This window comes from Neolamprologus multifasciatus, chromosome 19, assembly GCF_963576455.1.
Source record: "Neolamprologus multifasciatus chromosome 19, fNeoMul1.2, whole genome shotgun sequence".
Classification (NCBI taxonomy): Eukaryota; Metazoa; Chordata; class Actinopteri; order Cichliformes; family Cichlidae; genus Neolamprologus; species Neolamprologus multifasciatus.
The window spans coordinates 29,749,869-29,775,623 of record NC_140457.1 but is presented as its reverse complement, the minus strand read 5'-3'; the positions used below and the strand labels follow the sequence as shown (position 1 = coordinate 29,775,623).

Here is a 25,755-nt window from a genome sequence, read left to right as displayed (position 1 = left end):
AAGAAGTACAGGGCCTCAGTGTTTCACATCTGAATCTGCAGACTGGTCAGAGGCACCTTGAATCCCTGCTGAGTGAAAGTGGTTCCAGAAAACCAGTGTGTGGTTATCTTCATACAGAAACGACAATGTTTTAGAAAACATGACACCAGAAGAGGTAGGTAGTTTCCTTTTATACCCATAGTGTTGATTGCAATTGCAGCAGTTTACAAAACATATTCCCAAGTCACATGTGGCTTCAAACACAACTTTAAATATAACAGCAGTTCTGAAAACATTTTTCGATCCTGTATTAAATGTAAATTTTAAATAAAATGCAACAATTTGAAAATGTTACAAACCCATCTTTTAATCGCAACAGAACATAGAAAATACATCAAATGTTGAAACTTAGAAAATGTACAATTTTAAGAAGAAAAAAATAGCTAATTTTCAATTTGATAAAAGTTGGGACCATGTTTAGTACGACTGGTCTTTGTGGAACGAGGGTTCAGGGGCAGTACCAGAGGAGGCCTTTTCTATTTTGCTATGTTCTTCTATTTATGTGCACACTTGGTAAGCTGGCACTGAGGTGTGGTTGGTGCTGACTGTGATTGGCAGTGTAGCTCTGACAGTTAATAAAACTGAGCAAACTGGGTTTGGTCTAGTATAACATTTGGACAAGCATAACAAGAGACTTGCGTCCAGTGGTGTGTGTTGGGGAACCCAAAGATTCTCCTGGAGCTCTCAAGGTGCTTTGTACAACTTGTCTCATTCACACCAGCACCTTTTTTCTACACCTAAGTGCTTTCTAACTGTCACACTCCAATAATTGCATCAGAAAGTAGTTTAGGGTTTCTGGCTCAATGATACTTTGCATGTCAACTGAGCAGCCAGGGATTGAACCACCATTAGCAGATGACCTGCACTACCTCCTGAGGTGCACTACGCTCGTGTTTTGGTCTATAAAAGTCTGGGAACTGAGGAGATCTTGCTCTTTTGGGAGAGAAATATTGTTGCCCCATTGTAGCCTGATAGATTATTCTAGCTGCTCAACAGTTCTGGGTCTTTTTTCTCATGTTTTTCATCTCAAGACACATCAAATGTTTTTCAGTTGGTGGCCAGATGCTTCTAGTACGAGGCCATGCTGCTGGCATTTTAAGGAAAATGTGAATTTTTTTTTTTACCAGAGCATATGTTATTAGCTCAGTTACCTTGTTGCTGAAACTTGAGCTTCAATTCAGCTAATGTGCTCTTATGAGGCAGTCATGTCTTCTAAATAGTGCTGTCAGCGTTAATCTCGTTATTAACATTTATTAACACCAGTGTTGGGAAGGTTACTTTTAAAATGTATTCCATTACAGATTACAGATTACATGCCCCAAAATGTATTCTGTAACGTATTCCGTTACGTTACTCAATGAGAGTAACGTATTCTGAATACTTTGGATTACTTAATATATTATCATGCTGTTTACAACTACATGAATGTACTATTGCTGTGATTTATTACTGTTACTGAAGGTCCGCGGCTCCGAACCGTAGTAAAGTGACCTCTGGCTAATACGGTGGGTTCATGTCGGGCTCGTAGCCGAAAACTAGCTTTACTTTGTTGTCTGGGTCAACTTTGCTTGCGAGAGACAGAGAGAGACGTTGAAAGGCTGCTTCAACGGGACTTATTGTTTTTGGAGGAAAACACGAACACGGTGTACAGTCAAGTCTTAATAGCTTACTTACAACTGGGCTCTCAGGCTCTCTTCTTGGCTGCAGTGGTTATTATTATATTTACATGCTTCCAGCTCCCGTTTCTGCTCGATGACAGCTCGTACTTTTCCTTTTTCTCCCTCCTTCGCTCACAGACACATAACGGGTATGGCAGTCCATTCTCCCTGCAGCACGGACTACACTGCCCATGATGCTACATTCTTTAGAGCTATACCTGTAGCATTCTGCCTGTTAGCTTAGCACAACAACAACAAAAAGGCCTCTCTCACCCAGGAAACACGCAGAGAGAGAGAGCGTCACCCTGTAACCATGGCAACCGTAACGCTGCCGCCTGGAACAACAGAACGTAGCTGTCAAACAAAACCCAAACAGTCCTGACCCGCCACAATATGAAACAGGGAAGTACCGCCGTGTAATCCATTTATTTCAACAAAGTAACTGTATTCTAAATACCACCTTTTTAAACGGTAACTGTAACGGAATACAGTTACTCATATTTTGTATTTTAAATACGTAACGGCGATACATGTATTCCGTTACTCCCCAACACTGATTAACACTGACAGCACTACTTCTAAACCTTACTTATGGAGGCAGGAGTTTGAACATTTAAAATAATTAGAACTAGCTGAATTTTTAACCACTTTTAAACTTCCCACCACAGCCTGTGCACAGGAAAAATTCTGTAACTTGCCTGTTTCCATCCAAATATTTTTTGCATTTTAATTTTATTTAAAAGAGTGTAAAAAATTGTAAATAAGTCCTGCCAGACTGAGGCTTTCAGACTAAAGAAGTGTGAAAAATAGCAGCAGACCAAATCTTTGCTCTGAACCATGCACAGACTAATAATTATTCACATTATTGATACAAACCCATTGCTATGCGTATCCACATATTTCTCTGTCTTTTGAGAATTGATTGTTTTTTTATGTGATTGTGTTGATAAATCACCAGCAAGATGCTGACGGCTGAGTTACTGTTGAGTTAGCCATTATATGATCAGCCCAACTTCTAATACTGACTAACAGACCTTTGATCTTTGTCATGTGTTACTAGTACGTTGAATTTTAGTTCAAGTGTCCGAGGTAAGTGAAATATCTCTGCAGTTATGGTTACATTACAAGAAACTTTGGTATACATAGTATTGTTCTCCACAGCATGGATCCTGAGTTTCCTGATTTCTTTTACAGGGAAAAGTTTATGATTATGTATTATTTTCCACTAATGTTACTATATTGACATTCATCAGCTTCACTTTGTATTTAATCAATTTCTTTCATATTTTTAGAAGCCATTCTTCACAAAAACATTTGAGCTGTTCCCATATTTGTTTCTAGAACTCTATACAGCGTATAATGGGAATGCTGAAACTGACAGCAGCAAAATAGAAGCAGGTATCCATGTTAAAGCAAAAGCACTTATTCGCTTTTAAGATGATTTAAGATGACTAACAGAGTACAACCTCGGAGAGCTCTTAATGTGTGTTCCTCAATCTTAGGTCAGAATATAATTTTAGCTGAAATAACTGTCTTACAAATATGATCAGAGTTCATTATTTATCTATCATATATATATGAAAATGATTAACAATGCACCTCATTGTGACTTTCATTTTATGATTGTTAAAAATCAAAACAATAAATATAAATAAACAATCAATACCTCACGGCATAAATACAGACACTATACACTGTATCTTTATCTATACAATTAAAATACAAAATATACGGTTTCTTCATCATATCAGGAACAGCAGTAATTTGTACAAAGACCTTTTCAATAGCAGCTGACAACTGACAAAGCTAAAAGAGACGACAAGAATTAGCATCAGTGGTTTGGAACAGAATTGATATCTTTTGTTTTTTTAACTGAATGACATCCCATAGTCACATTGGAAACATTTAAGACATGTTTTGCTCATGTCCTTCATTATAATGATTTAGCAGCACAACAGCACTCAGAATTAGTCCCTTGTCTCACTGATGTAGCATTCATACTGTCTGTGTATGCTAATGTCCCCACTGGCCTCAGTCTTCACTGACAGTGTTGTTTAGCAGTATACTGACCAGTAGATAAGATTAAAGAAGATGTATGAACCAGGGAAAATCATTCGGGAGTATTTGTCAATGGCATGCGTGTTCTGGATGATGTTGAGGGCACGAAGGCTCTTCTTCTTCTTCGTTGTTGTGGACTCACTACTCACTGACAGGTGTACCACCATATGATCAGGTTTATCAGAAACCTCGTGCATGTCTGCCTGTACTTCCTCAGGTACTATGGGCTCTTCAGTGTAGCCAGCCAAACTATTGGTGTCAGCTTCACTGTAGGTGCCATCCAACATGGTCATGGTTCGTGTTTGGGAAATACCACAGGTACAGGGCAGTGACTGGTAGGGAAGAAATACAACTGAAGTCATTATTGCACGCAACATCACCACATATCAACATTTCATCTTTGCTCCAGGACAGAGCAGCTGGAACACAGATTTTTTGAAGATCACTGCATGAATGATAGCTGTCTTGTAAATGTGCCAATCTGATTCATTTCAGCTACTGTTATCAGAAAGGATTGTGTTGTTCAAACTTCTGCTTTAAAAGCTCTCAGTACAGCACAGTGCCATTTGTTTGAATTCATCCATCCATCCATCCATCCATCTTCTTCCACTTTATCCGGGGCCGAGTTGCGGGGGCAGCAGCCTAAGCAGATAAGCCCAGACCTGCCTCTCCCCAGCCACCTCCTCTAACTTATCCGGGGGAACACCAAGGCGTTCCCAGGCCAGCTGAGAGATATAATCTCTCCAGCGTGTCCTGGGTCTGCAGGAGGCATCCTTGTCAGAGGCCCGAACCACCTCAGCTGGCTCCTTTCAATGTGGAAGAGCAGCGGCTCTACTCTGAGCCCCTCCCGGTTGGCTGAACTTCTCACCCTATCTCTAAGGGAGAAGCCAGCCACCCTTCGGAGGAAGCTCATTTCCGCCGCTTGTGTCTGCGATCTTGTTCTTTCGGTCATTACCCACAGCTTGTGGCCATAGGTGAGGGTAGGGACATAGATTGACCGGTAAATTGAGACCTTCGCTTTTACACTCAGCTCTCTCTTCACCACGACGGACCAGTGCAGCGTCCGCATCACTGCAGCCGCAGCACCAATCCATCTGTCGATCTCCGGCCCCCTTCTCCCATCACTCGCGAACAAGACCCCGAGATACTTGAACTCCTCCACTTGGGGCAGGAACTCATCCCCGACCCGGAGTGGGCACTCCACCCTTTTCCATCTGAGAGCCACGGGGCTGCTTCACACTCGACTGTGAACCGTTCCAGTGCAAGCTGGAGGCCATCACCCGATGAAGCCAACAGAACCACATCATCTGCAAAAAGCAGAGATGAGATTCTGAGGCCACCCAAGTGAAAGCCCTCCGCCACTTGGCTGTGCCTAGGAATCCTGTCCATAAAAATTATGAACAGACATTAAGGTGACAAAGGGCAGCCCTGGTGGAATCCATCACCCACTGGGAATGAGTCCGACTCATTGCCGGCAATGCGAACCAAGCTTTTGCAACGGTTGTATAGAGATCGAATGGCCCGTAGCAATGGGCCAGACACCCCATACTCCCGTAGCATCTCCCACAGGACACCCCGAGGGACGCGGTTGAATGCCTTCTTCAAGTCCACAAAACACATGTAGACTGGTTGGGCAAACTCCCATGCGCCCTCAAGTATCCTTGAGAGGATAAAGAGCTGGTCCAGTGTTCTGCGACCAGGACGAAAACTGCATTGTTCCTCCTGTATCCGAGGTTCGACTAGCGGACGAACTCTCCTTTCCAGCACCCTGGCATAGACTTTCCCAGGGAGGCTGAGGAGTGTGATCCCCCTGTAGTTGGAACACACCCTCCGGTCCCCCATCTTAAAGATGGGGACCACCAACCCCATCTGCCAGTCCACGGGTACTGCCCCTGATCTCCACGCAACATTGTAGAGACATGTCAACCAGGACAGCCCTACAACGTCCAGAGTCTTCAGGAACTCGGGGTGGACCTTATCCACACCAGGGGCTCTGCCACCAAGGAGTTGTTTAACTGCCTCAGTGACCTCGCCCCTGGAAATTGGCGGGTCATCCCCCTCATCCCCAGACTCTGCTTCCTCCTCGGAAGACATGTCAGAGGGATTAAAGAGGTCCTCGAAGTATTCCTTCCACCACCTGACAATTTTCTCAGTCGACGTCAGCAGCGCTCCACCCGCACTATACACAGTGCAGGTAGAGCACCGCTTTCCCCTCCTGAGACGCCTGACGGTTTGCCAGAATCTCTTTGAGGCAGTCCCAAAGTCTTTTTACATGGCCTCTCCGAACTCCTCCCACACCCAAGTTTTTGCTTCAGCCACTGCCCGAGCCGCATTCCGCTTGTCCTGTCGATACCTGTCAGCTGCCTCCGAAATCCCACAGGCTAACCAAGCCCGATAGGACTCCTTCTTCAGCCTGGTGGCTCCCTTCACCTCTGGTGTCCACCATTTGGTTCGGGGATTACCACCACGACAGGCACCAACCACTTTGCGGCCGCAGCTCAATGCAGCAGCTTCAATTGAGATGCTGAACATGGTCCATTTGGACTCAATATCCCCAGTCTCCCTCGGAATGCTGTTGAAGCTCTGCCGGAGGTGTGCGTTGAAGATCTCACGGACTGGGGCCTCTGCTAGGTGTTCCCAACACACCCTCACCACGCGTTTAGGTGCACCGGGTCTGTCCAGCGTCCTCCCCCGCCACCTGATCCAACTCACCACCAGGTGGTGATCAGTTGACAGCTCAGCCCCTCTCTTTACCCGAGTGTCCAGAACATATGGTTGCAGGTCTGGTGATACGATTACTATATTGATCATCAACCTGCGGCCTAGAGCGTCCTGGTGCCACGTGCACTTATGGACACTCTTATGTTCGAACAAGGTGTTCAATTCAGTTTTATTAATATAGCGCCAATTCATAACAACAGTTACCTCAAGGCACTTTGGCCTAATCTTAAAAGTAGAGATGTGTCTGTCTCCTGAGTTAACAGAAGGAGATAGAAAGAAAAATAAAGGAGAAGAGTGATAGAGAGAGAAAAGACACTAAAAATCTGCTCCATCACCTGCTGAAGAAAAAAGCAAAAAGCAAATAACACAGTAGGGGAATCACAGCAACAACCAACCAACACACCAGTAACAGTAAATAATAAATATTGAATGTTACTGAGCAGCATACAGGAGCCTGCAGGCTCCAGCGGCAGACGGCTACGCCAGAGCAGACCAAGCCCCGCGCCCAGAGACCTGAGATCCAAGGGCCCTCCACACCCCGGAAGGTGCCCAACTGAGCCAGGGGGACCAGGCCCCACCAAGCAGCTGCTGGGAGTGAGCCAGTACTCACCCGAGAACCCAGCGCCAGACACAGAGAACCACGAATGCAATGGCAGGGAGTGTGGTGGGGGGGAGATACTGCTGCAATCACAGCATTGTAGGATGGTGACTCCTCCTCGGCTTAGAGAAGCTCATTCCCTTTCTAACATTAAAGACCTCCCTGACTCTGTTCCAACCAGTGTTCCTCCCTGTCCAAGATGTGTACATCCTCATCCCTGGAAGACTGGACACTGGCCTGTAGGTGTAAATAGACTGGGGAGTCCTGGCCTGACAAGATAGCTCTTCTGTGTTGTGCCATCCACCTAGCCAGGGTTCTTTGGTTTCCCCAAATGTATAATTCAACTATTAAACATCATTCAGGGATGAGATCTCACAAATTTCACTAACTCTCACAAACCGCTGGCCACAAACACTCACTGTTTCTCTGTTCTTTATTTCTGTCTTTATTTCTTTGGCACTCTTGAGGTGTTGCTTGTAAAACAGAAGCCCTGACAGATATTGTTGTAAGTGAAGTGACTCAGGAAGAGAGTCTGGAGGTTTTGCCATTTGATACAGCTGAAGGAGTTGAGGTGTGCCTTGTGAGTAGAATGAATTAACCTCTTTTTAGTTACATTACTTTCTCTTTTGATTTATCAGTGCAGTGAAACAAACCTGAGACCGCACTCTCTCTCTCATTTTGCGCTCTCGACGGTCCTGGACAGTGGACAGGTAGTTGACAGCAGCGTATTCCAACACAGACAAGAAGACAAAAACAAAGCTGACCCAGAGGTAAATGTCCACAGCTTTGATGTAGGAGACCCTGGGCATGGAGGCATTCACTCCAGTAATGATGGTGGACATGGTCAACACCGTGGTGATGCCTGGACACAGGATACAAAGTTTCACTAAAGTAAACATGTTTGAATCTTAGCATGCATCTTTTTCATATTACATTGTAAACACTACAGCATGATTCTTTTTTATCTTCAGTCAGGGAGCTAATCTTATGTATAGCTAAAAGTGCAGGCGTAAAAGCATTACCCTGATTCAATACCATTGCCACGCAATGCATGTGACACGACAAGGCTGGATATTTGATTATATGCTGAAGATAATAAGAAGAAAATAATAAAAATACATCAGTGCGTTGTGGCCTTGTATAGTGTATTACCTACAATGATAGTAGGTGTTTTAACATCATCGTAAATTTACAAGTGTGAGTTTTAGAAATTTGTTGGATCTCTCACAACCACTTGTAATTGCAAAACTATTAAAAACTGAATTCAATTTAATTTAATTTATATAGTGCCAAATCACAATAACACTTCCCTCACAGCACTTTATATTGTAAGGTAAAGACTAGGGATGCAACGATACCAATTTTTTCAAACCGATACGATACCGATACTTGGGTCTGAGTACTTGCCGATACAGAGTATAAAAACCGATACTTCTACCACACACACACACACACACAAATGCAATGAATTGGAAGACAGGTTTTATTTTATTCTCTGCCGATAAAAAATAAAATCTTAATAAAAATGACCACAAAAAAATTTCAAGTGAAAAATAAACACTTCTGCTAAATTATTGCGGAGTCTCCACATTGTAATTTAACAAAATATCACTGAACTATGGGCACTGTCTCGAGCTTTCAGAATAATAAATAAACACTTCTGTTTATTTATTATATTTCATATCGCAGCTCGAGTATGCTGAGAAGACGGTGCAATCCTATGTTTTCCATGACCGGCATTGGCTGGTCATCCAAAGCGATAAAATGAGTCAGAGCCTCTGTTATTTTAACTGCCCGTGGATTTTCTCTTGACATTTGTCTTCGCTTTTCCAAAACCTGAGTTAAAGTTGGCTGTTCCACACTGCTGACATTTTGTTTAGCCTAGCTACAGCAGCCTCCAGTTTCTCTTTTTTATCTGGAGCCGCCAGTCTCACTCGCCTAACCCTGTGCCTGTTTAGCGCGGTATGTCCCCCTAGTGACCAATCTAAAAAACTACAACAGAAATGACAAGCCACCCTCTGACTAATGAAATAAGTTGGTATCGGTTCATGGTATCGGTTAACTTTTACGAGTATGAGTACACACACATTTTACAGCATCGGCCCCGATACCCGATACCAGTATTGGTATCGGTGCAACCCTAGTAAAGACCCTATAATAATAATAAAAAGAAAACAGAGAATCCCCAACAATTATATGACCCCATAAATCAGAGACAAAGTCTGAGAATTCGGACAGAACCTCAGCCTAGGTGGATGATGGGTAACAACAAATAAGACTGGTTTTTGATTTTTCCAGCTGGGGTGGACAAGGCTAAGTGTCAGGCTTTTGAATGAATTAAAATTCTGTCTAGGTCTTTGGTTGATTAATCAACTGGTGTGGATTAATGTGCAAACACACATTATTACTAAAGGATGTCAAGGACTAACTATACATCTGATGCAGTGAGCAAGAAAGTGCAGGAGAGACGAGTGAAGTGGCCATGCTGCTAGCGAGTTTTTAATTAAATTAGCTACGCAGATAAGCTACACAAAAACACCAGCGTGTGTTGTAACAGGAAGAGATACTCTACTGCAAGAGAGAGAGCCAACCTGAATGTCATTTCATTTTTCTAATACCTCCAATTTTTACAGCAGGATGAGTCCAGATGTTTTTAAAGGACCAATGTGTTACAGGTAATCACATGCAAAGTATGAGCAATTTTCTGTATAATCGCATTAAACTATGAATCATTGCTTTTCATTTGTTTAAAATGAACCAATGTTATCTACATTTGGTCTGCCAAGCATACTGTGAAGTCACAGTCACAGTAGTTTCTGCTACATGCTTGGAATGTGAGGAATTGAGTTCGGCAACTTCAGATCCAACACAGTGCTCGCCTCATTTCACTTCAGTGATAGGCTGCAATTGTTTCATGTTTTCCTGGTTTTAAAAAGACCAAAACTAGTAGTGTGTTAGTTCATCTCTCAAAATGACCATCTGTGGCTTAAAGACCTTACCATGTTGATTCCGACTGATGGTATCAATCTTTAACAGCTCCATATTTACAGAATTGAAAAATGCTTCTTAAAGCAGCTTGACCGTGCACAGTTCTGTCTGGGTCGTGTCTGGATTTTTTCAATCTTGTTTTTCGTTTGAAGTTATAATATCAGTACAGGAAGCTGTTGGCCACAGAACCAAATGAAATGGTGCATATAGCAGTTTGTGTGGCATGGGGACATTTCTTAAAGATTAACAAGAAGCAAGAGGACATGACTGGGAATTTGGAAATACTTTTTATAAATTAAGAGAATATTAGAAGATGAAGACGTCAATTATAGATAACTGATAAATGTACAGCCTGTTCAAAATGAGTATATATTTTGTCTTTTTAAGTCCTTTGTTAAACAGGTCTTTAAAGATTAATTTAAGTGAAACATTATTAACATTTAATTTATTATAAGGGAATCAAATCCATAATAGGCTTAGTTTAAATGTCATGTAAAGTTAATAAAAAGGTTATTCTCTAGTCCATTTTATTAAAAATCGTTTTGTTTGAGAAGCTCATTAATGTAGGGAGTCCAGTAGAATGACTCCATTAATGAAGTGAGGAGGTGGGGAGCATGTACACTGGAAAATTAAGTGGCTGCAGAATTTTGGCTAGACCCATATAATTTTAGACACTGGTACATTTTTGTACTTTTCCAGCTGTGTACCAAAACCTATTCAGTTCACAGTTATGGGATGAAAAATTGGTTACATTTAGCTTTTAATGTTAAATTGCTTAAATGTTATCAAACAACTGACTGAGTCTTTAGAAAGTCTTTAAGCAGGTAAAAGGTCTGGTATTGTGCAAAAGTTGTGTTAGCATCCCAAAGGCGTTTATTTGACACACAGCATGTATTCAAAGCAGCCAATTCAGGTTAAACTGGTCATTGTTGGCAATATTAGCTGAAGAGCTAAAATAAAATTCTGTAGGTAAATCCGTTGAATGACAGTAAGTGCGGGTTAAAATGTCTGGATGCATGCTCAATCATTCAGGTAAGTAAATCTCCAAAAGTTGAATCTGTTCATCTGGACGTAGCGTTTTCAGCGGGGGAAACGTTTCCCCAGTTAGATTTGGGGAAACCTGCAGTGAGCTGAGACTGAAGAAGTCACCTGGATGAGTGACGAAACGTTTCTCCCACTGAAAACGCTACGTCCAGAGGAACAGAATCAACTTTTGGAGACAGTAAGTGAGCTGTTTTTCAATTTAATAGGAGGTAGAGAACCAACCTTTCTCTCTTTTTTTAAACATACTTGTCAGAAACTCTTAAAAGAATTCTCAAAGGAAAAGACACCAGAATTAGCTACCTGTTAATTTCATCTGCATAGATTGCCCAAGGACTGCCTGAGCAACTTTCAAATTTAAATTGCTGCTGTAAATTATTAAATGCACAAAGCAGAAAGAAGAAAAAAATAGACCTTCAAACTGTCACGTAAAAACATCTCCACCAACTGAATTTAATAAGAGCAATAAGCTGAGCCATAAGAGAAGTAAGGGGGAAAGCAGATGCCTGCGTGACAAGTACAGCAACAGCCCCAATACAGAAAATAATTCCAAAGAAAAGTAAGCATGGTATAGCGTGGGAGGCTTGTGTGATCACACATGTATGTGTGTATTCCCAGTTGGTGGAGCTATGTCACAACGAGCTTTCATCATTCCACAGAGACAGATTTTCCTCAGGCATGCTGAGCCTCTTCAAAGAACATTTGATATGAGTTTCTTTTCTTTTTTTTTTACCCAGGGAGACTCTGGCTGGCACAGCCCGGCGGTCAATCCAGAATGACACCCATGAAAGCATCACCATGAGTGTGGCGGGAAAGTACGTCTGCAGCAGGAAGAAGAAGATGTGGCGTCTCAATGTGAAGTTGATGTAGAGACGATTGTACCAGCCTGGAAACACAGCAAGAGACCTTCTCAGAGTGTAAAACAGTCAGAGCTTTCCTTACCTAAAATGTCAAGATTTAGCATGAGGTGTCAAATGTGTAAGTGCAAGATGTAAGTGAAGATTTCTGCTTCTTATTTCCTCTAAAGTACTGCAACAAAATGTGTGACTTTTGCCCTCTAACTTAATAACATAAAACCTGCCTGGTGACAGATAGAAACAAAAAGCAGCCTAACCAAATATTTTTCTTCTTCGAGAAAACAGCTGGAAGATCCACAGGCCCTTCCTCGATTATAAACCACTGGTCATCCGCAAGAAACATCTGATAAAACCCACGCACTGCCTTAAAAACTCATGAAATGAAATCAGTGCTTAACTAATAGGTAACCAGTGTAAAGACTTTCAGACAGTAATATGTAATGTTTGAATGCTCGTTATTTGTGCAGCAAAATTCAGAATGTTCAGCAGTTCAGAGAAAAGACATTTATGAAGATGAGTCTCCTGTGTTTCTGAGGTATTTTTCAAATAATAAAGTGATGCTTTTAAAATCACCCTCTGGGTGGCTCTTGCCAGCTATTTCAAATTCTTCAATCCATATTTGGTGAGTTGAACTTTATTGTAGTTAAACAATTTCTATACTTTTTTTAATAATCCAGAAATACTATCACTAACATTTCTGCCTTGAAAAAGAATGCAGAACTTCAGAGTTTATGGTGGGGATAGGTTGTAGATGGGTTGTATCAAGAAAGGTGGGATAGAGACAGAAGTCCCCCTGACTTACCTCTCATCACCTCTGAGACAGGACGAAAAGGCTTAACATCCAGTCAGAGTTTCTTTGTGTGGTTTAGTAAATCATCCTTATTCTTAATCAAAGATATAACTCAACAGTTAAGTGAGAAGTGTAGTTTGAGCAGTGATCCTGTGTCAGTACATGATCAAGCTTCGGCTTGGCAAGTATTTTAAAGTTGAACAAATATAACAAATAAGCCAACAACAACAACAACAACCTATGAAATGATTCCAAGACAGGTCTGAGAGGCTGTGTAGAAACAGCCTCAGGAGGCGTGTGCGCGCACGTGTGTGTGTGTGTTGCAGGATGGGGAGGAGCCACCAAAGAATGTCTGATTGTATAATTTAATAAAAATAAGTTCTATTAAGAAAAAGTGAATATTCCTCTATATTTGAGTTGTGTTAAAGTGGATGTACATATGAGAATGTATTAATGACAAATCTACCTGAAGCAGAATTACCTGAAACAAATGAAACATTAAGATATTGTTTTCATAGCTGACTGAAGGTTCACATGCTGTGTAATTATTAAAAGTATATTAAGTTTAACATGGAAAAGAAAAAATGCAATGAAGTGATTTCAATGACTTGTGATTGCTTTTATTATTTGATTCTGCTTTTGCTTTGCTGATATCCTGTAATTAAAGTCATTTTTAATCGTTTGTGAAACAGTAAAGGTATAAATCTGAGTATTAATCCTTTTGGTATAAATAGGTCTTACAGGTTACTCCAGCCCTTTGAAAGTAACAGAACTTTGAGCTCTACTGTCCAGGCCCCAAAATTTAACCCAGTGCACCAATTTAGAGGGGATCTGCCATAACAGGTGTCACTGGTAAGATACCGGGCCTGCAAGGCTATTCAGACACTCGTTTATGCTTTTCATCATGTCATTAATTTCCGAAGTATCAAGAAGAATTGCAATACTAAACAAAGCAAACGTCCACTCACTGGAAAATAAACTGAACCATCTCAGACAGGATGTAACATCAACATGAGGTGAAAGAGAGTTGTTTACTCGTGCTTACTGAGACCTGGCTTAGCAGGGCTAACCATATGCTTATTTAGATAAGCATGAAATAAAGAAACATAAAAACATGAAGATATGATAATAATTTGTACTCCATGTAGTGGTCCAGACTTCGTGTTGGTCCACCAGATTCACAGTTGTATTTGACTTGTTATTACCGGCTAATTCCATGATGTCTTTCTACCTCTGTAAACTTAAAGTTGTTGTTTCTACTTTTCATTATTTACTGTTATAAATTATTTCATTTTCAGTAAGTTTAACTTGGGCTCAGTTTGACTATTTGAGGATTTCAGATTCTTTGAAAACCTCCCCCTTAAAACCATGCTAGCATAGCAGCCAATATAAAAGGTCAGAATTTATCCTAAGGGTGGAATTAAAGGAAAGGTTATATGTTGACTGTACCCAGTAAGTGCAAGCCTGTATAGATACACAAAAACATAATTTAAAAAGCATAAAGAACTGATTTTTTGTTAAGTGTTTATACCTGTGCTGCTATAGAAGGCCAAGCGAGATGTGGTATGAAACTTCTGAATAAGAAACTGTGATAAGGAGATACGATCATCAATGCTGAGGGACTCATCTCCGCTCTTCCAGTACAGCATCAAGTCTTCATCTGTGTAAGCATCTGTAAAACACCATGCAGTAATAAGCTTAGACTTGGCCAGTAGAACTTTTAACCATTTCTTTACATTAAGAAAAAAAAGAAAACAGAGGAGCAACCTAAATCAAAAGTAAAGAAACTGCAACTTAAAACTGTCAGAAGAATAAATATTAGTATGTACATAACATGAAAAAACTACTCATACCACATATGAGTAGTAGCAACCATTTGATTAGCAGATGATCTGCTCTATAGCCGGAGCTATAGCAACCTTAGTAAGGGATTGTATTTATTGTATTATTAAGGCAGTGCTGCACAGGATTTATAAATATTATGCCAAGCACTGTCTCTTCAGCAAATGTAAAATGTACGACTGAAAAAAGAGCCAATTTGAAGTGGTACTCAAGAAATTTATTACACAATGCAAATGTCTTCTATTGCAATTCCTTAACTGTCTTTTGTTGAGATTTTGAAGCTTCACATAGTTCACAGATAAATTTAAAACATGAGAGGATGTAATGTATAGAGACACTAGTGTGTGCTGGCTTTCCTGGCAGCCTTTTTGATGCCTTTAAAAATAAAGGAATGAACAGGCTGAAGGTGCAGTGTACCTGGGTACTAAGGGGCCCAGGTACACAGATAGCTCTATCTCTGGATAGTAAGAAGAATATTGCAGAAATAACAGGGGAAATTATGTTTTTTATGCACAAAGCCACAGTTACTTGAACCCTTGGATCCTACAATCAAGACATCCACTGGCTTTGTTGCTCTGGATGGCATTTACTTGGCCTAGTTTGATTGCACTTTCGGGGATTTCTGACAACATTTTTTTGTATTAAATATAATTAATTTGCTGTTGCTGAAGTTATATAATGAGAAATGGCAGTTTGTGGGATTTTTCCTGTTTTCATTGTCCAAATGCTGACACTGCCTAAACATGTATAAATACATTTAAAAAAATGATTGGCCATTATTTAAGAGCTCTCAATATGAAAGCATGTTTTCACTCTGCTTGTGGGAAAACCTCCCACTATTTGGATTTGTATTACGAAGCGGATTAACGTGTAAGGGTCTTCACTTATTATATCTTATTTGGTGGCATGTTATATCTTAGATTGAGCGCGTACATTCTTATTTATATTTTTACTGTTTGCTAAGCCACTCTGAGGCTTAATAAAGTATGAAAGGGCCGAATTGTGATACTGCCTTTTTACATCCCCAAAGCTGTTTTTTATTCCACCAGTGATACAGCGGACTACTGGTCCTGTCACCATCCTCAATCTGGGGCCTAGTAGACGGAGGAGACATCTAGAAAAAAAAGCATGGTAAGAGGAGTGGCCTGCGCTTCCGGCTACATGCTAACCTGCACAGAGCAGCACTTCCCAGTCTCTTCTTCATTAATGCCCATTCACTCGCCAACGAAACAGACACAAACAGACTCAGCCAAAAGCTTCGGTCGATGATGCAGGATTGACAGCTGTGTGGTGATTGGCGGAAAACAACACCGACTGGCAGCGGAGCTAGAGGGGTGTTTATTGTTGGCCACAGAGGTCCCTAACCCTAACCAGCATCCAGACTGATGGTGAAACAACTACTAACTTAGTGTTAGTAGTTGTTTCACCATCAACATACAACTTTGTGTTAAGTTGTAACTTAACACAAATGATATGGCAAGGGGGAGCCAGGTGGGAGATATCATCACCCCCACCCAAGATTGGGCACCAAGTATGAAGTAGTGACCTGAAAGATAGGATCATGGTAAAGCTGGAAAGCTGGACCGTCCGAAGCCGGTTACCAAGATTGCGTGAAGTACCCTCTGAAGATCTACTAGAAGATGTGAATGCAGCACTATGTACAATCCCTACTGCAACCATCATCGAGACTAATCAGCTGATCTACACAACGGCAGCATTAATCAGTGAGATGCTTGGCTATAAGATGAAAAGCCAGAAGGAACAGTACCCTACATTGAGAAGGAGATTAGAAGCCAAGATCAAGGTAGCACAGAGGGAAGTTGGCCAACTATCAGTGTTACAGAAAGGTGTGATGAAGAAGGTGCCGAAGAAGTACAGCAAGCAGTCCATACCTGAGGCCTTGGAAACTGCCAAGCAAAGACTCACAGCCTTGGCCAACTACTTGAAGAGGTATACCAGAGAAATAGAGGCAGGAGAACAAACCAGCTGTACTCCACCAAACCATCCAAGGTGTACTCTCAATGGCAGGGGAAGAATATGAGAACAGCACCACCAAGGCTGGAGACAGAGTAATACTGGAACAGCATAAGTGAGAGGGATGCAACCTACAATGGCAATGCTCAATGGCTAGCGGATCTAAGAGCAGACCACCGCAAACTCCCTGAACAGGGTCCAGTAAGCATTACAGTGGCAAACATCTAAGAAAGGATCTCCAGTATGAAGACATGCTCGTCGTGGCTGAAACACCACGACGAGCAAACTGAGCAAACGGAGTTTCGACGTACACAAACTATGAAGGAGGGTCGTGAAGCCAAAAATCCGGCAGCTTAACCACCACAGCAAAAATTAAAATGTACAGCTCTGCTATCACTTCCAACATAAATGAAGACAGAAAACTAAACAGCAGTAGCGTTTGCAGGGTTACTGAAGTTGGGCTAGCTGGTATATAATGATGTGCGTGGTGGCTAGCTACACAGCTATGTTAGCATAACACAGACGTTCCCAAAGTGTGGGGCCCGCCCCCTAGGGGGGGTGCAGAGCAATTGCAGGGGGGGCGCGGTATGAAGTACCACAAAAAAAAAAAAAAAGAACTCTGCTAGCTAGCATAATGGACAGGTTTTTGACGGGGCTCGCACACAAACGAAAAGCAGAAGATGAAGCATCACCAAATATGCATACAGACCCACTTCCTTCCAAACCAAAAAGCAGAAAATATGACGAAGCATACCTTGCGCTTGGCTTCACTTGCGCAATGGTGGGTAATGAGGAGAGGCCGCAGTGTGTTGTCTGTCTTAAAGTGCTAGCTAGTGACAGTTTAAAGCCTAACAAGCTAAGACGCCACTTGGAGACAAAACATCCAGAGCACAAAGACAAATCAGTGGACTTTTTCAGACAAAAACTTCGAAATTGTCGTGCTCAACAGTGTCACTTTACTAAAGCTGCATCTGTTTCGGCAAATGCTCTCCTCAGCTCCTATAAAGTTGCCTACCGAGTGGCTCAGTGTAAAAAGCCGCACACAATTGCAGAGGAATTAATACTTCCCTGTGCTATGGATATGGTTTCAACTATGATTGACGACGCAGCAGCCAGCAAACTACGGAATATTCCTCTGTCCAATAATACCATCTGCAGGCGCATTTATGATATGTCAAAGGACATAGAGGAGCAACTTAATGATAAGGTGCGTGACAGCCGCTTTTCTCTGCAGATGGATGAAGCCACTGATAGTAACAAAGACTGCTTACTGATAACGTATGTCAGATTCATTGATGGAGATGAGATGAGGGAGGAATTACTTTTCTGCAAAGAAGTTCCTACCAGAGCCACTGCAGAAGAACTGTTTAAAATCATAGACTTAAAAGAGGTCGAGCTGAAATGGGAGGACTGTCTGGGGATTTGCACAGATGGGGCGCAGGCTATGGCTGGGAAACGAGGAGGGCTGCAAGCGCTCATCAAGCGCGTCTCCCCCAATGTGCAGTGGACGCACTGTATGATACACCGCGAAGCACTGGCGTCTAAACAGCTCAGTCCTGAGCTGAGTAACGTAATGACTGATGTCATCACCACAGTCAACTACATCAAAACACGACCTGTGAAAGCCCGGATTTTTTCGGCACTGTGTGAAGAAATGGGCTCCGACCACACAGCTGTTTTGTATCACAGCGAGTCCCGATGGCTGTCACGTGGGAAGGTGCTATCCAGGGTCTTTAAACTGTGAGATGAGATCCGCATCTTTTTGAAGGAAGAGGGCAGTGATCTTACCAACAAATTTAACTGTAACAACTTTCTCATGAAACTGGCATACCTCAGTGACATGTTCCTGAAACTCAATGAACTAAATTTGCAGATGCAGGGCACAAACACTCACCTCCCACATCTGACAGATAAAGTCACATCATTTGTCAGAAAACTTGAAATGTGGAAGCAGCGAGTGAAAGAAACGTGGACTCATTTGAGAATTTGAAATCATTCATTGAAGACAACAAGCTGCAGAACACAGTGATCCCATGCATGAAAGAACACATTTCTGCCCTTCAGAAACATTTCCAGTGATATTTCCTCGTGCAAGATTCCAAAGAATATGACTGGATCCGTGACCCCTTCAGTGCAACACCCCCTGCTGACTTCAGCACATCCGAGGAGGAACAGTTCATTGATCTTACCTCTGATTCAACTAAGAGGCTGCAGTTTAATTCAAAGACCCTGGCTGCATTTTGGATTGGAGTGGACAAAGATTACCCACTGCTGGGTAAGAGAGCCCTGGCAATACTTCTTTCTTTTGCCACATCCTACTTATGCGAGGTAGGCTTTTCTGCTGTGGCTTCAATCAAGACGAAGTACAGATCAAAGCTGGACATTGAAAATGAACTCAGAGTGGCTGTCTCAAAACTGCAACCCAGGTTTGAGAAGATCTGCAGCAACAGGCAGGCTCACATCAGTCACTGAAAAGATGTGAGGATTAAATGTGGTTTTTTTTTGCAACAAACCTTTAATTTTTTTTATTTTTCCTCTCAGGGAGTTGTTCATATTTGTAAACCCATTTTGCACAGAGAGGCATTTAAAGAAATATGAGGCAAAGAAAGGGGGGCCCAGCAAAAAAAGTTTGGGAACCACTGGCATAACATAAACACAGTGAAGCTGGAGGATGAACGCTAACTTTTTTCCACTTGATAAAAGTTAACCTGGAGGTTCCCGATGGTTAGGGACAAATGCAATCACATGTCGGGATGATGTAAATGGACCAAACTTCAGTCAGGAAAACAACTGAGATAATCCATCCACAATACGAGGTTAGTCATTAATATACTGCTGCATGGGCTGTAGTTACATTGTACGATTTTACAATGAATAGAGCTTTAAAATCTTATAAACAGTACATTTGCATAATGACTGAAACCAACCCACTGAAGGAACAATGTGAATGGTACTCATGGCCAATGATCAATGGGCTTTGATCAGTGGTTTTTGATCAATGTTCATGACAATTTGCATGTTAATGATCAAGGACCTGACCTCACAGCTCAATTGTTACCATAAAGTCAGTAACATTTTTTTAAACGGCAACTTCAAATGTAGCATTTCTATGAGGTCAACAAATATACATACATACAAACTGTTTGTGTGCAGTTTGTTGCACACTGAGTCTGCTAGCTTCTTAATGGTCCAGGGAGAGAAAAGAGTACGAGCGAGTACGAGCTAATCCATATATAGAAAAATGAGGCTGACAGGACAGGAGAGGAAGAAGAGAGGTGATATTTAAAGGTGAGGACTGCACAGTAGGAATTTGATAAGCTGAAAAAATAAAGGAAGTTATCATTTATAAATCAGATATTGGATCTGCACATGATGTGAAGTTGTGTTTTTTGATATACTGAAAAGTCTTGCTAAACAAATTGAGGTGTTTAACGATTTTGTGTTGCAAAAACACTCTGAAGTTTAATTTGCCATATTGGATTTAAAGTGTTTAGACTGGTGCACAGTGGCTATGGGTTGCATAATGGGTAGCAGACATTAATTTGAATTTAAGTATATGATGCTTAGATGAATTCAGTGAAGTTGGTATTAGGATGGCAGCTGATCACAGCCTGTACACCAAGAAAAGTTTTGATTCTTTTCCTCAGACTGAGGCAACAGAAAATAGAGCTACTTTTAAAAATTCACCCTTTTTTTGCTGAGTATATTCATTAGGATTAAATTTAAGACTGAAATAAAGTATAATAATAATGGATTGCAATTATATAGCGCTTTTCGAGACCCTCGAAGCGCTTTACAATCCCAGTATTCATTCACTCTCACACACACTGGTGGAGGCAGCTATAGCTGTAGCCACAGCTGCCCTGGAGCAGACTGACAGAAGCGAGGCTGCCCCTCTGGCCATCACCAGTAGGTAGTAGGTGAAGTGTCTTGCCCAGGGACACGACGACCAAGACAGACAGAGCTGGAGATTGAACCGACAACCTTCCGCCTACAAGATGAGCTTCCCAACCCCCTGAACCACGGTACAAGTATACATTTACTTGTACTAATATAACTGTATTACATTAATATAGCACAAGGTTCAGTTGGCTTTACATAAAAAACAGCTGGGGCAAATGTTTTCAAAAAGATCTACTTTTACTTTCTTACTCTGAGCACATTTCAGAGCCTGTTTCTTTGCTTTTTACTTTTGACTTTTACTTGAGTAAAGAATTTGAATCAGTACTTTTACTGGAGTACTTTGTAACCCTGTCTCCACTTTTTCCACTTCTGCTGATGCATCAAGATGATGGTCTGTCAGTTTTATACTGGTTTAACTGCAATTCTCAGTTCAAATACAGAGGAACTGTTACAAAAAACAAAACAAAGAAATAACAGAGTACATGGTAGACAATACAATTTAAAAAGAAGATAATATATTGGTATTTACTAATAATAATGAAATACTTGATATGTGCACCATCTTATCATCAGATGAAACATTTACTTACAACTCTCCAGCTCCAGTGAACAGCTTTGAGAATCCAGAGGAAAGCGACTGAAGTCCATGTTACAGGCGGCTGTTACTGTTACTCTGTGAGCAAACAACGCACCAACAGAGGGACACAGTGAGAGTAGTGCACACTGTAAATTCACATGTGACAAAATGAAGAATGTCAATTTATCAAAAGACAAGTGGAAAAGACCCTCACAGTGACACGGTCATAACCAGGATTAGAGTTTGGTTGTCATCACAGCATATTTCATATTTCTGTGGAATGAATTATAATACAGATATAATTTGTGCCCCTTCATGTACCACATCATTCGCTGGGTTGGACCTCTTCAGAAATATCTTAATTCTATGTTGCATAAATTCTACAAGGTGCTGGAAACATTGCAGACTTTTGGTGCACATATTGGCATGATTACATTTGTCAGCTATATATCCATGATATCCATTCAATCACATCCTCTATTGAATTGAGATGAGGTGACTATGGAGGTCATTTTAGTATCATCGTCATGTTCAAGAAACCAGTTTGAGATTATCTGGGCTTTGTGACATGACGTGTTACCTGCTGGAAGCAGCCATTAGAAGATGGGCATAGTACAATTGTAGTGGGATGAATATGATCAGCAGCAATACTCAGGCAGGCTGTGACATTTAAATGCTGCTCAGTTGATACTAAGTGCCCCAGAGAGCATCATGAAAATATCCCCCACACATTACACCACTGCTGGCAGCTTCTATTGCTGATATAATGCTGGGTAGATTCATGTTGTTTATGCCAAATTCTACAGTGCAAATGTAACAAGGGAAATCAAGACTCATCAGACCGAGAAATGTTTTGGCAATCTTCTGTTTTTTTTTTTAAATTTTAGTGAGCCAGTGAGAATTGTAGCCTCTGTTTCCTGTTCTTAGTTTACAAGTCCGGCACTTGAAGACACCAGTGTGATATTCTGCTGATATAGCTAATCTGCTTTAAGGTACAATGAGTTCAGAGATGCTCTGCTGCATACCTTGGTTTTAAAAAGTGGCAACATGAGTTACTGTTGCCTTCCTATTAGTTTAAAACTGCCAAGGGGATCATTGGAACCAAACTCCCGAATGTTGACACCGTGTATGCTAGCTGTTTACAGAAGCGAGCTAGCTGCATCATCAAGGACCCAACCCATCCAGGTCACAGACTTTTTGTACCCCTCCCATCGGGGAAGCGATATAGGGCAATCAGAACCCAAACAAACAGACTAAAGAACAGCTTTTTCCCCAGAGCTGGAGCCTGTGTCACCCCTCCCCCAACACACAATAGCTAACTCTCTCCTTTACCCCATATCATGTCTGCTGCTAATGTGCAAAGTAATTTACTGGCGTTAATGTTTAATGTTTGCACTAAATTACCACACTGTAAATACTGTTATACTTATTATTTTAGACACTTTATGGGACATTCATGTTTGCACTCAACTACCACATTGTAAATACTGTTATATTATCTTATACTGTTTGTTATATTGTAAATACTATTATATTTTCTTTGTTATTTACTGTGCTAAGTGCCTTCCTTTTACTTTATATCTTATACATTTACTATGGTTATTTATTACTATGCTGCTTCTTGTTTTATTGCTGCTGGCCTCTGTGAGCTACCAAACAAATTTTGTTGTATAACTACAATGACAATAAAGTTCTTCTTATCTTATCTTATCTTATCTTATCTTATCTTATCTTATCTTATCTTATCTTATCTTATCTTCTTAAAGCAGTTTAGCCATTCTTCTCTGATCTCTGGCATCAATAAGCCAGCCATAAGTCACCAACTCCCACACCACGTGGGAAACTTCACTGTGTCATGAACATACATTAGAATATTAGTAAGTGCATCGTGTTGGTGCCATGTGACTGCATGATATTTGCATTAATGATTTGCCAAACGAATTGGCCAGTTACAATTGATGTTACAGACCAGCAGGAAATTTAAAATTTAGGAATCACAAGTCACAGTGCTATGGTACATCTCAGTTAGCAAAGGGTGTATCTTTTAATGACAGAGTATAGAACACATAGAATATGATTTGTTACTATGATTATAAAACAACTGCCAATTGTTTCTCATTTTCAGTCTTGTTTTTAATCTCTCTGAGTGTATATATTGTTTTATATTGTCTCCTTTGGGGAGCTTTATTTGAAGTTTGCTTTTTCATGTTTCTCCACTAAGTTTTTTTGTTGTTGTTGTAGTGCATTCTGTTGAATTTTTCCTGCGATTACTAGATTTTTTTCTTTCTTTTGCACCCAAAAAGTCTACTGCATGTGGACCATTAATGATGTGATGCTGATGACAAACAACTCCAGAGGCTGAAGAAGTCACTTGGATGAGTGACGAAACGTTTCTCCCTCTGAAAACGCTACACCCAGTTGAACAGAATCAACTTTTGGGGATTCATTTACCTGGATGATTGAGCATGCATCAAGAGACTTTGTGATACAATTACAGCAGACTTTATTAGTTGCACTGTGACTTGTTTTAGTATATAATATGAATCAGTAATATAAGGAAATATATTTACTTATAAAGCAAATATCCCTTTTGATTGTTGAAAGCAGGGTGGATTAACATGAGCCCCCCTCTGCTCACTGCTCTTCAGGCCTGTTTCACCTTGAGGAAGATGGATCTGATTGGCCTTGTCAGCTAATCCAACTAATCCACTGCCACTCCCTTGTGCCCAGATACACTTTCCTCCAACCTATCCCAATGGCAATGTTCCCTCTAAACTGTGCGTTTGCGCACTGCTGGCACAGTCTCTGCGCACAGTCTCTGCGCACAGAAAATCTGCGTTGCGCACAAAAAAACCCTAACCTGAATTGAAATTAAAATTAATACTTTAACAATTCTGTTTTGCCGTGTTAGTCAGTGAGTGACTGGCTGTTCCCGTATGGGATTAGAACGATGCCACCTTATCCCATAGTCCAGCCAATAATGTGATTCACATTCGTATATTCGCAGCTAATCAACGTCATTGACAGGCTATGACAGTGTCCTTATGTGCCGACACCGGTGTTTTAGCTAGCAAAGCGGCGTGGCTGATGTGGACTGAAGCCACGTTAATAACAACGTGTACAACCATTGGAGATGTGAGCAGGACAGACGGAACAATTGACGGAAAAAGTGTGGACTTTATACCAGTTTTTAAATTGTGTTGATAGACCACGTAAAACCAGAGTTGCAATGTTTGGTTTTCTTCCTGAAAACTATCGTTGTTTATATTTACTGTGGGAAGAAACGGTAAAAATGGCGTTTTATAAGGAAAACGCTCGAAAGCACTCTCCACCTGTGAGCAAAACCAAAACCAAAAAACCCCCACCCTTTCCTATTGGTCGAAAAATGTACCATGTTGACCAATAAAAAAAATGATATGGCAACTAGGGCTGCCACGATTAGTCGACTAGTCACGATTACGTCGTCTATCAAAATCGTCGACGACTGATTTAATAGTCGACGCGTCGTTTGAAGCTTTGTAAGATCACAAAAGACGCAAGAATAAGTAGTAGGATTTAAGAGTGTAATAACGGACTGAAACAGAAGATGGCAGCACTGCATGTACAAGGATGCCAGCTTCCGTTAAACCCCGAAGAAGAAGAAGCAGCTCTGTCCCAGATTTCATAGCGCAGCCCAGCTCTGTTTCCAACAATGGCGGCAGCTAGTTAGTTTTAATATTACTCTTATTATTCTTTCTGGGTCACAAAATAACATTTAACATATTTTCAGGCGAGAATGTAGCTGTGTAAACCTCAAATATCTGCTCAGTTTATCAAGACACCACATACTTTCAAAAGCACTCCGACGTTTTCGGAGACGTCTGTTACCCACTAGCTCGATAGCTAGCCGGGGGCAAGGCTCACTAGAGCCGTGAGAACACCGGACTCCCGGCAAATCGTTTTCAAACCCACCGCCGTCTTTCGCTACTCAGGTTAAACATGATATATAAGTCACTTAGATAACTTAAAAATGTTATTGTTTGGCTTTTTTTTTAGTATTTTATTTGTTCCTGAGTAAATCGGTTTGGCTGAGATTAAAGTTATAGTTTTTACACAGCTGAATAAACCTCAAGCAAACAGCTGATTATCAGAAGTGTGAGATGCTCGAGAATTTACTCCGGTGTCCTGATATATTTTAGATAGCAAGGAGTTTATTAAACTTCACCGAAACAATCTGCAAATTTCATTAAAATGTTTAAACTATCATCTTGACTTTATTGTTAGTTAGCACATACCTTAAACACTTAAAGCTGTAAGCTAATGATAGTTACTGTATATAAGAGCAGATGCTGCTGGTGCAATAAGTTGTAAGTTTTACGTCCATTGGATGCATGATCTGATTAGTCGACTAATCGCAAAATTAATCGGTGACTAGTCGACTATCAAAATAATCGTTTGTGGCAGCCCTAATGGCAACATGGCATTTAGTTGTTTAGGAAGGGGGGAAGTTTTAGGAGTGATGGCGGTGTTTTGAGATGTGAGAGATTTGCGACGTTTAGCACAAATCTTGTGTAGTTAGTGTGTAGTGTAGTCAATAGTTTTGTTGTGTGTGTCAGAACGATGAGGCGACTACTGAGTGCTACAGGTGTTACAGGAGTGATACATCTCCTGTTGTCAGGCTTGCAGGTATCAGGCTGTTGTTCTCCTTTATCTCATAGTGGACAGAAATT

General features: G+C 41.1%; 1 protein-coding gene and 1 long non-coding RNA gene across 3 annotated transcripts in view; both read right to left on the bottom strand.

Moving 5' to 3' along the window:
- Positions 1 to 320: 320 nt before the first annotated feature.
- The window catches only part of gabrr2a (gamma-aminobutyric acid type A receptor subunit rho2a), a 61,268-nt gene continuing 35,833 nt past the window's right edge, over positions 321 to 25,755 (bottom strand). For both annotated transcript variants that reach the window (XM_085142672.1, XM_085142673.1), the window contains 5 exons: positions 21,060 to 21,142; positions 14,282 to 14,422; positions 11,837 to 11,989; positions 7,728 to 7,936; positions 321 to 4,087 (listed from right to left, as the gene is read on the bottom strand). In XM_085142672.1, coding sequence (XP_084998798.1) covers positions 3,752 to 4,087; positions 7,728 to 7,936; positions 11,837 to 11,989; positions 14,282 to 14,422; positions 21,060 to 21,142 — 922 coding nt within the window. In that variant the 3' untranslated portion in view covers positions 321 to 3,751. The remainder of the gene's footprint in view (positions 4,088 to 7,727; positions 7,937 to 11,836; positions 11,990 to 14,281; positions 14,423 to 21,059; positions 21,143 to 25,755) is intronic.
- Positions 4,780 to 7,721, bottom strand: LOC146496818 (uncharacterized). Its single transcript, XR_014871077.1, has 2 exons — positions 5,890 to 7,721; positions 4,780 to 5,837 (listed from the first exon to the last, which is right to left on the bottom strand). It is a non-coding gene; the product is annotated as an uncharacterized LOC146496818 (long non-coding RNA).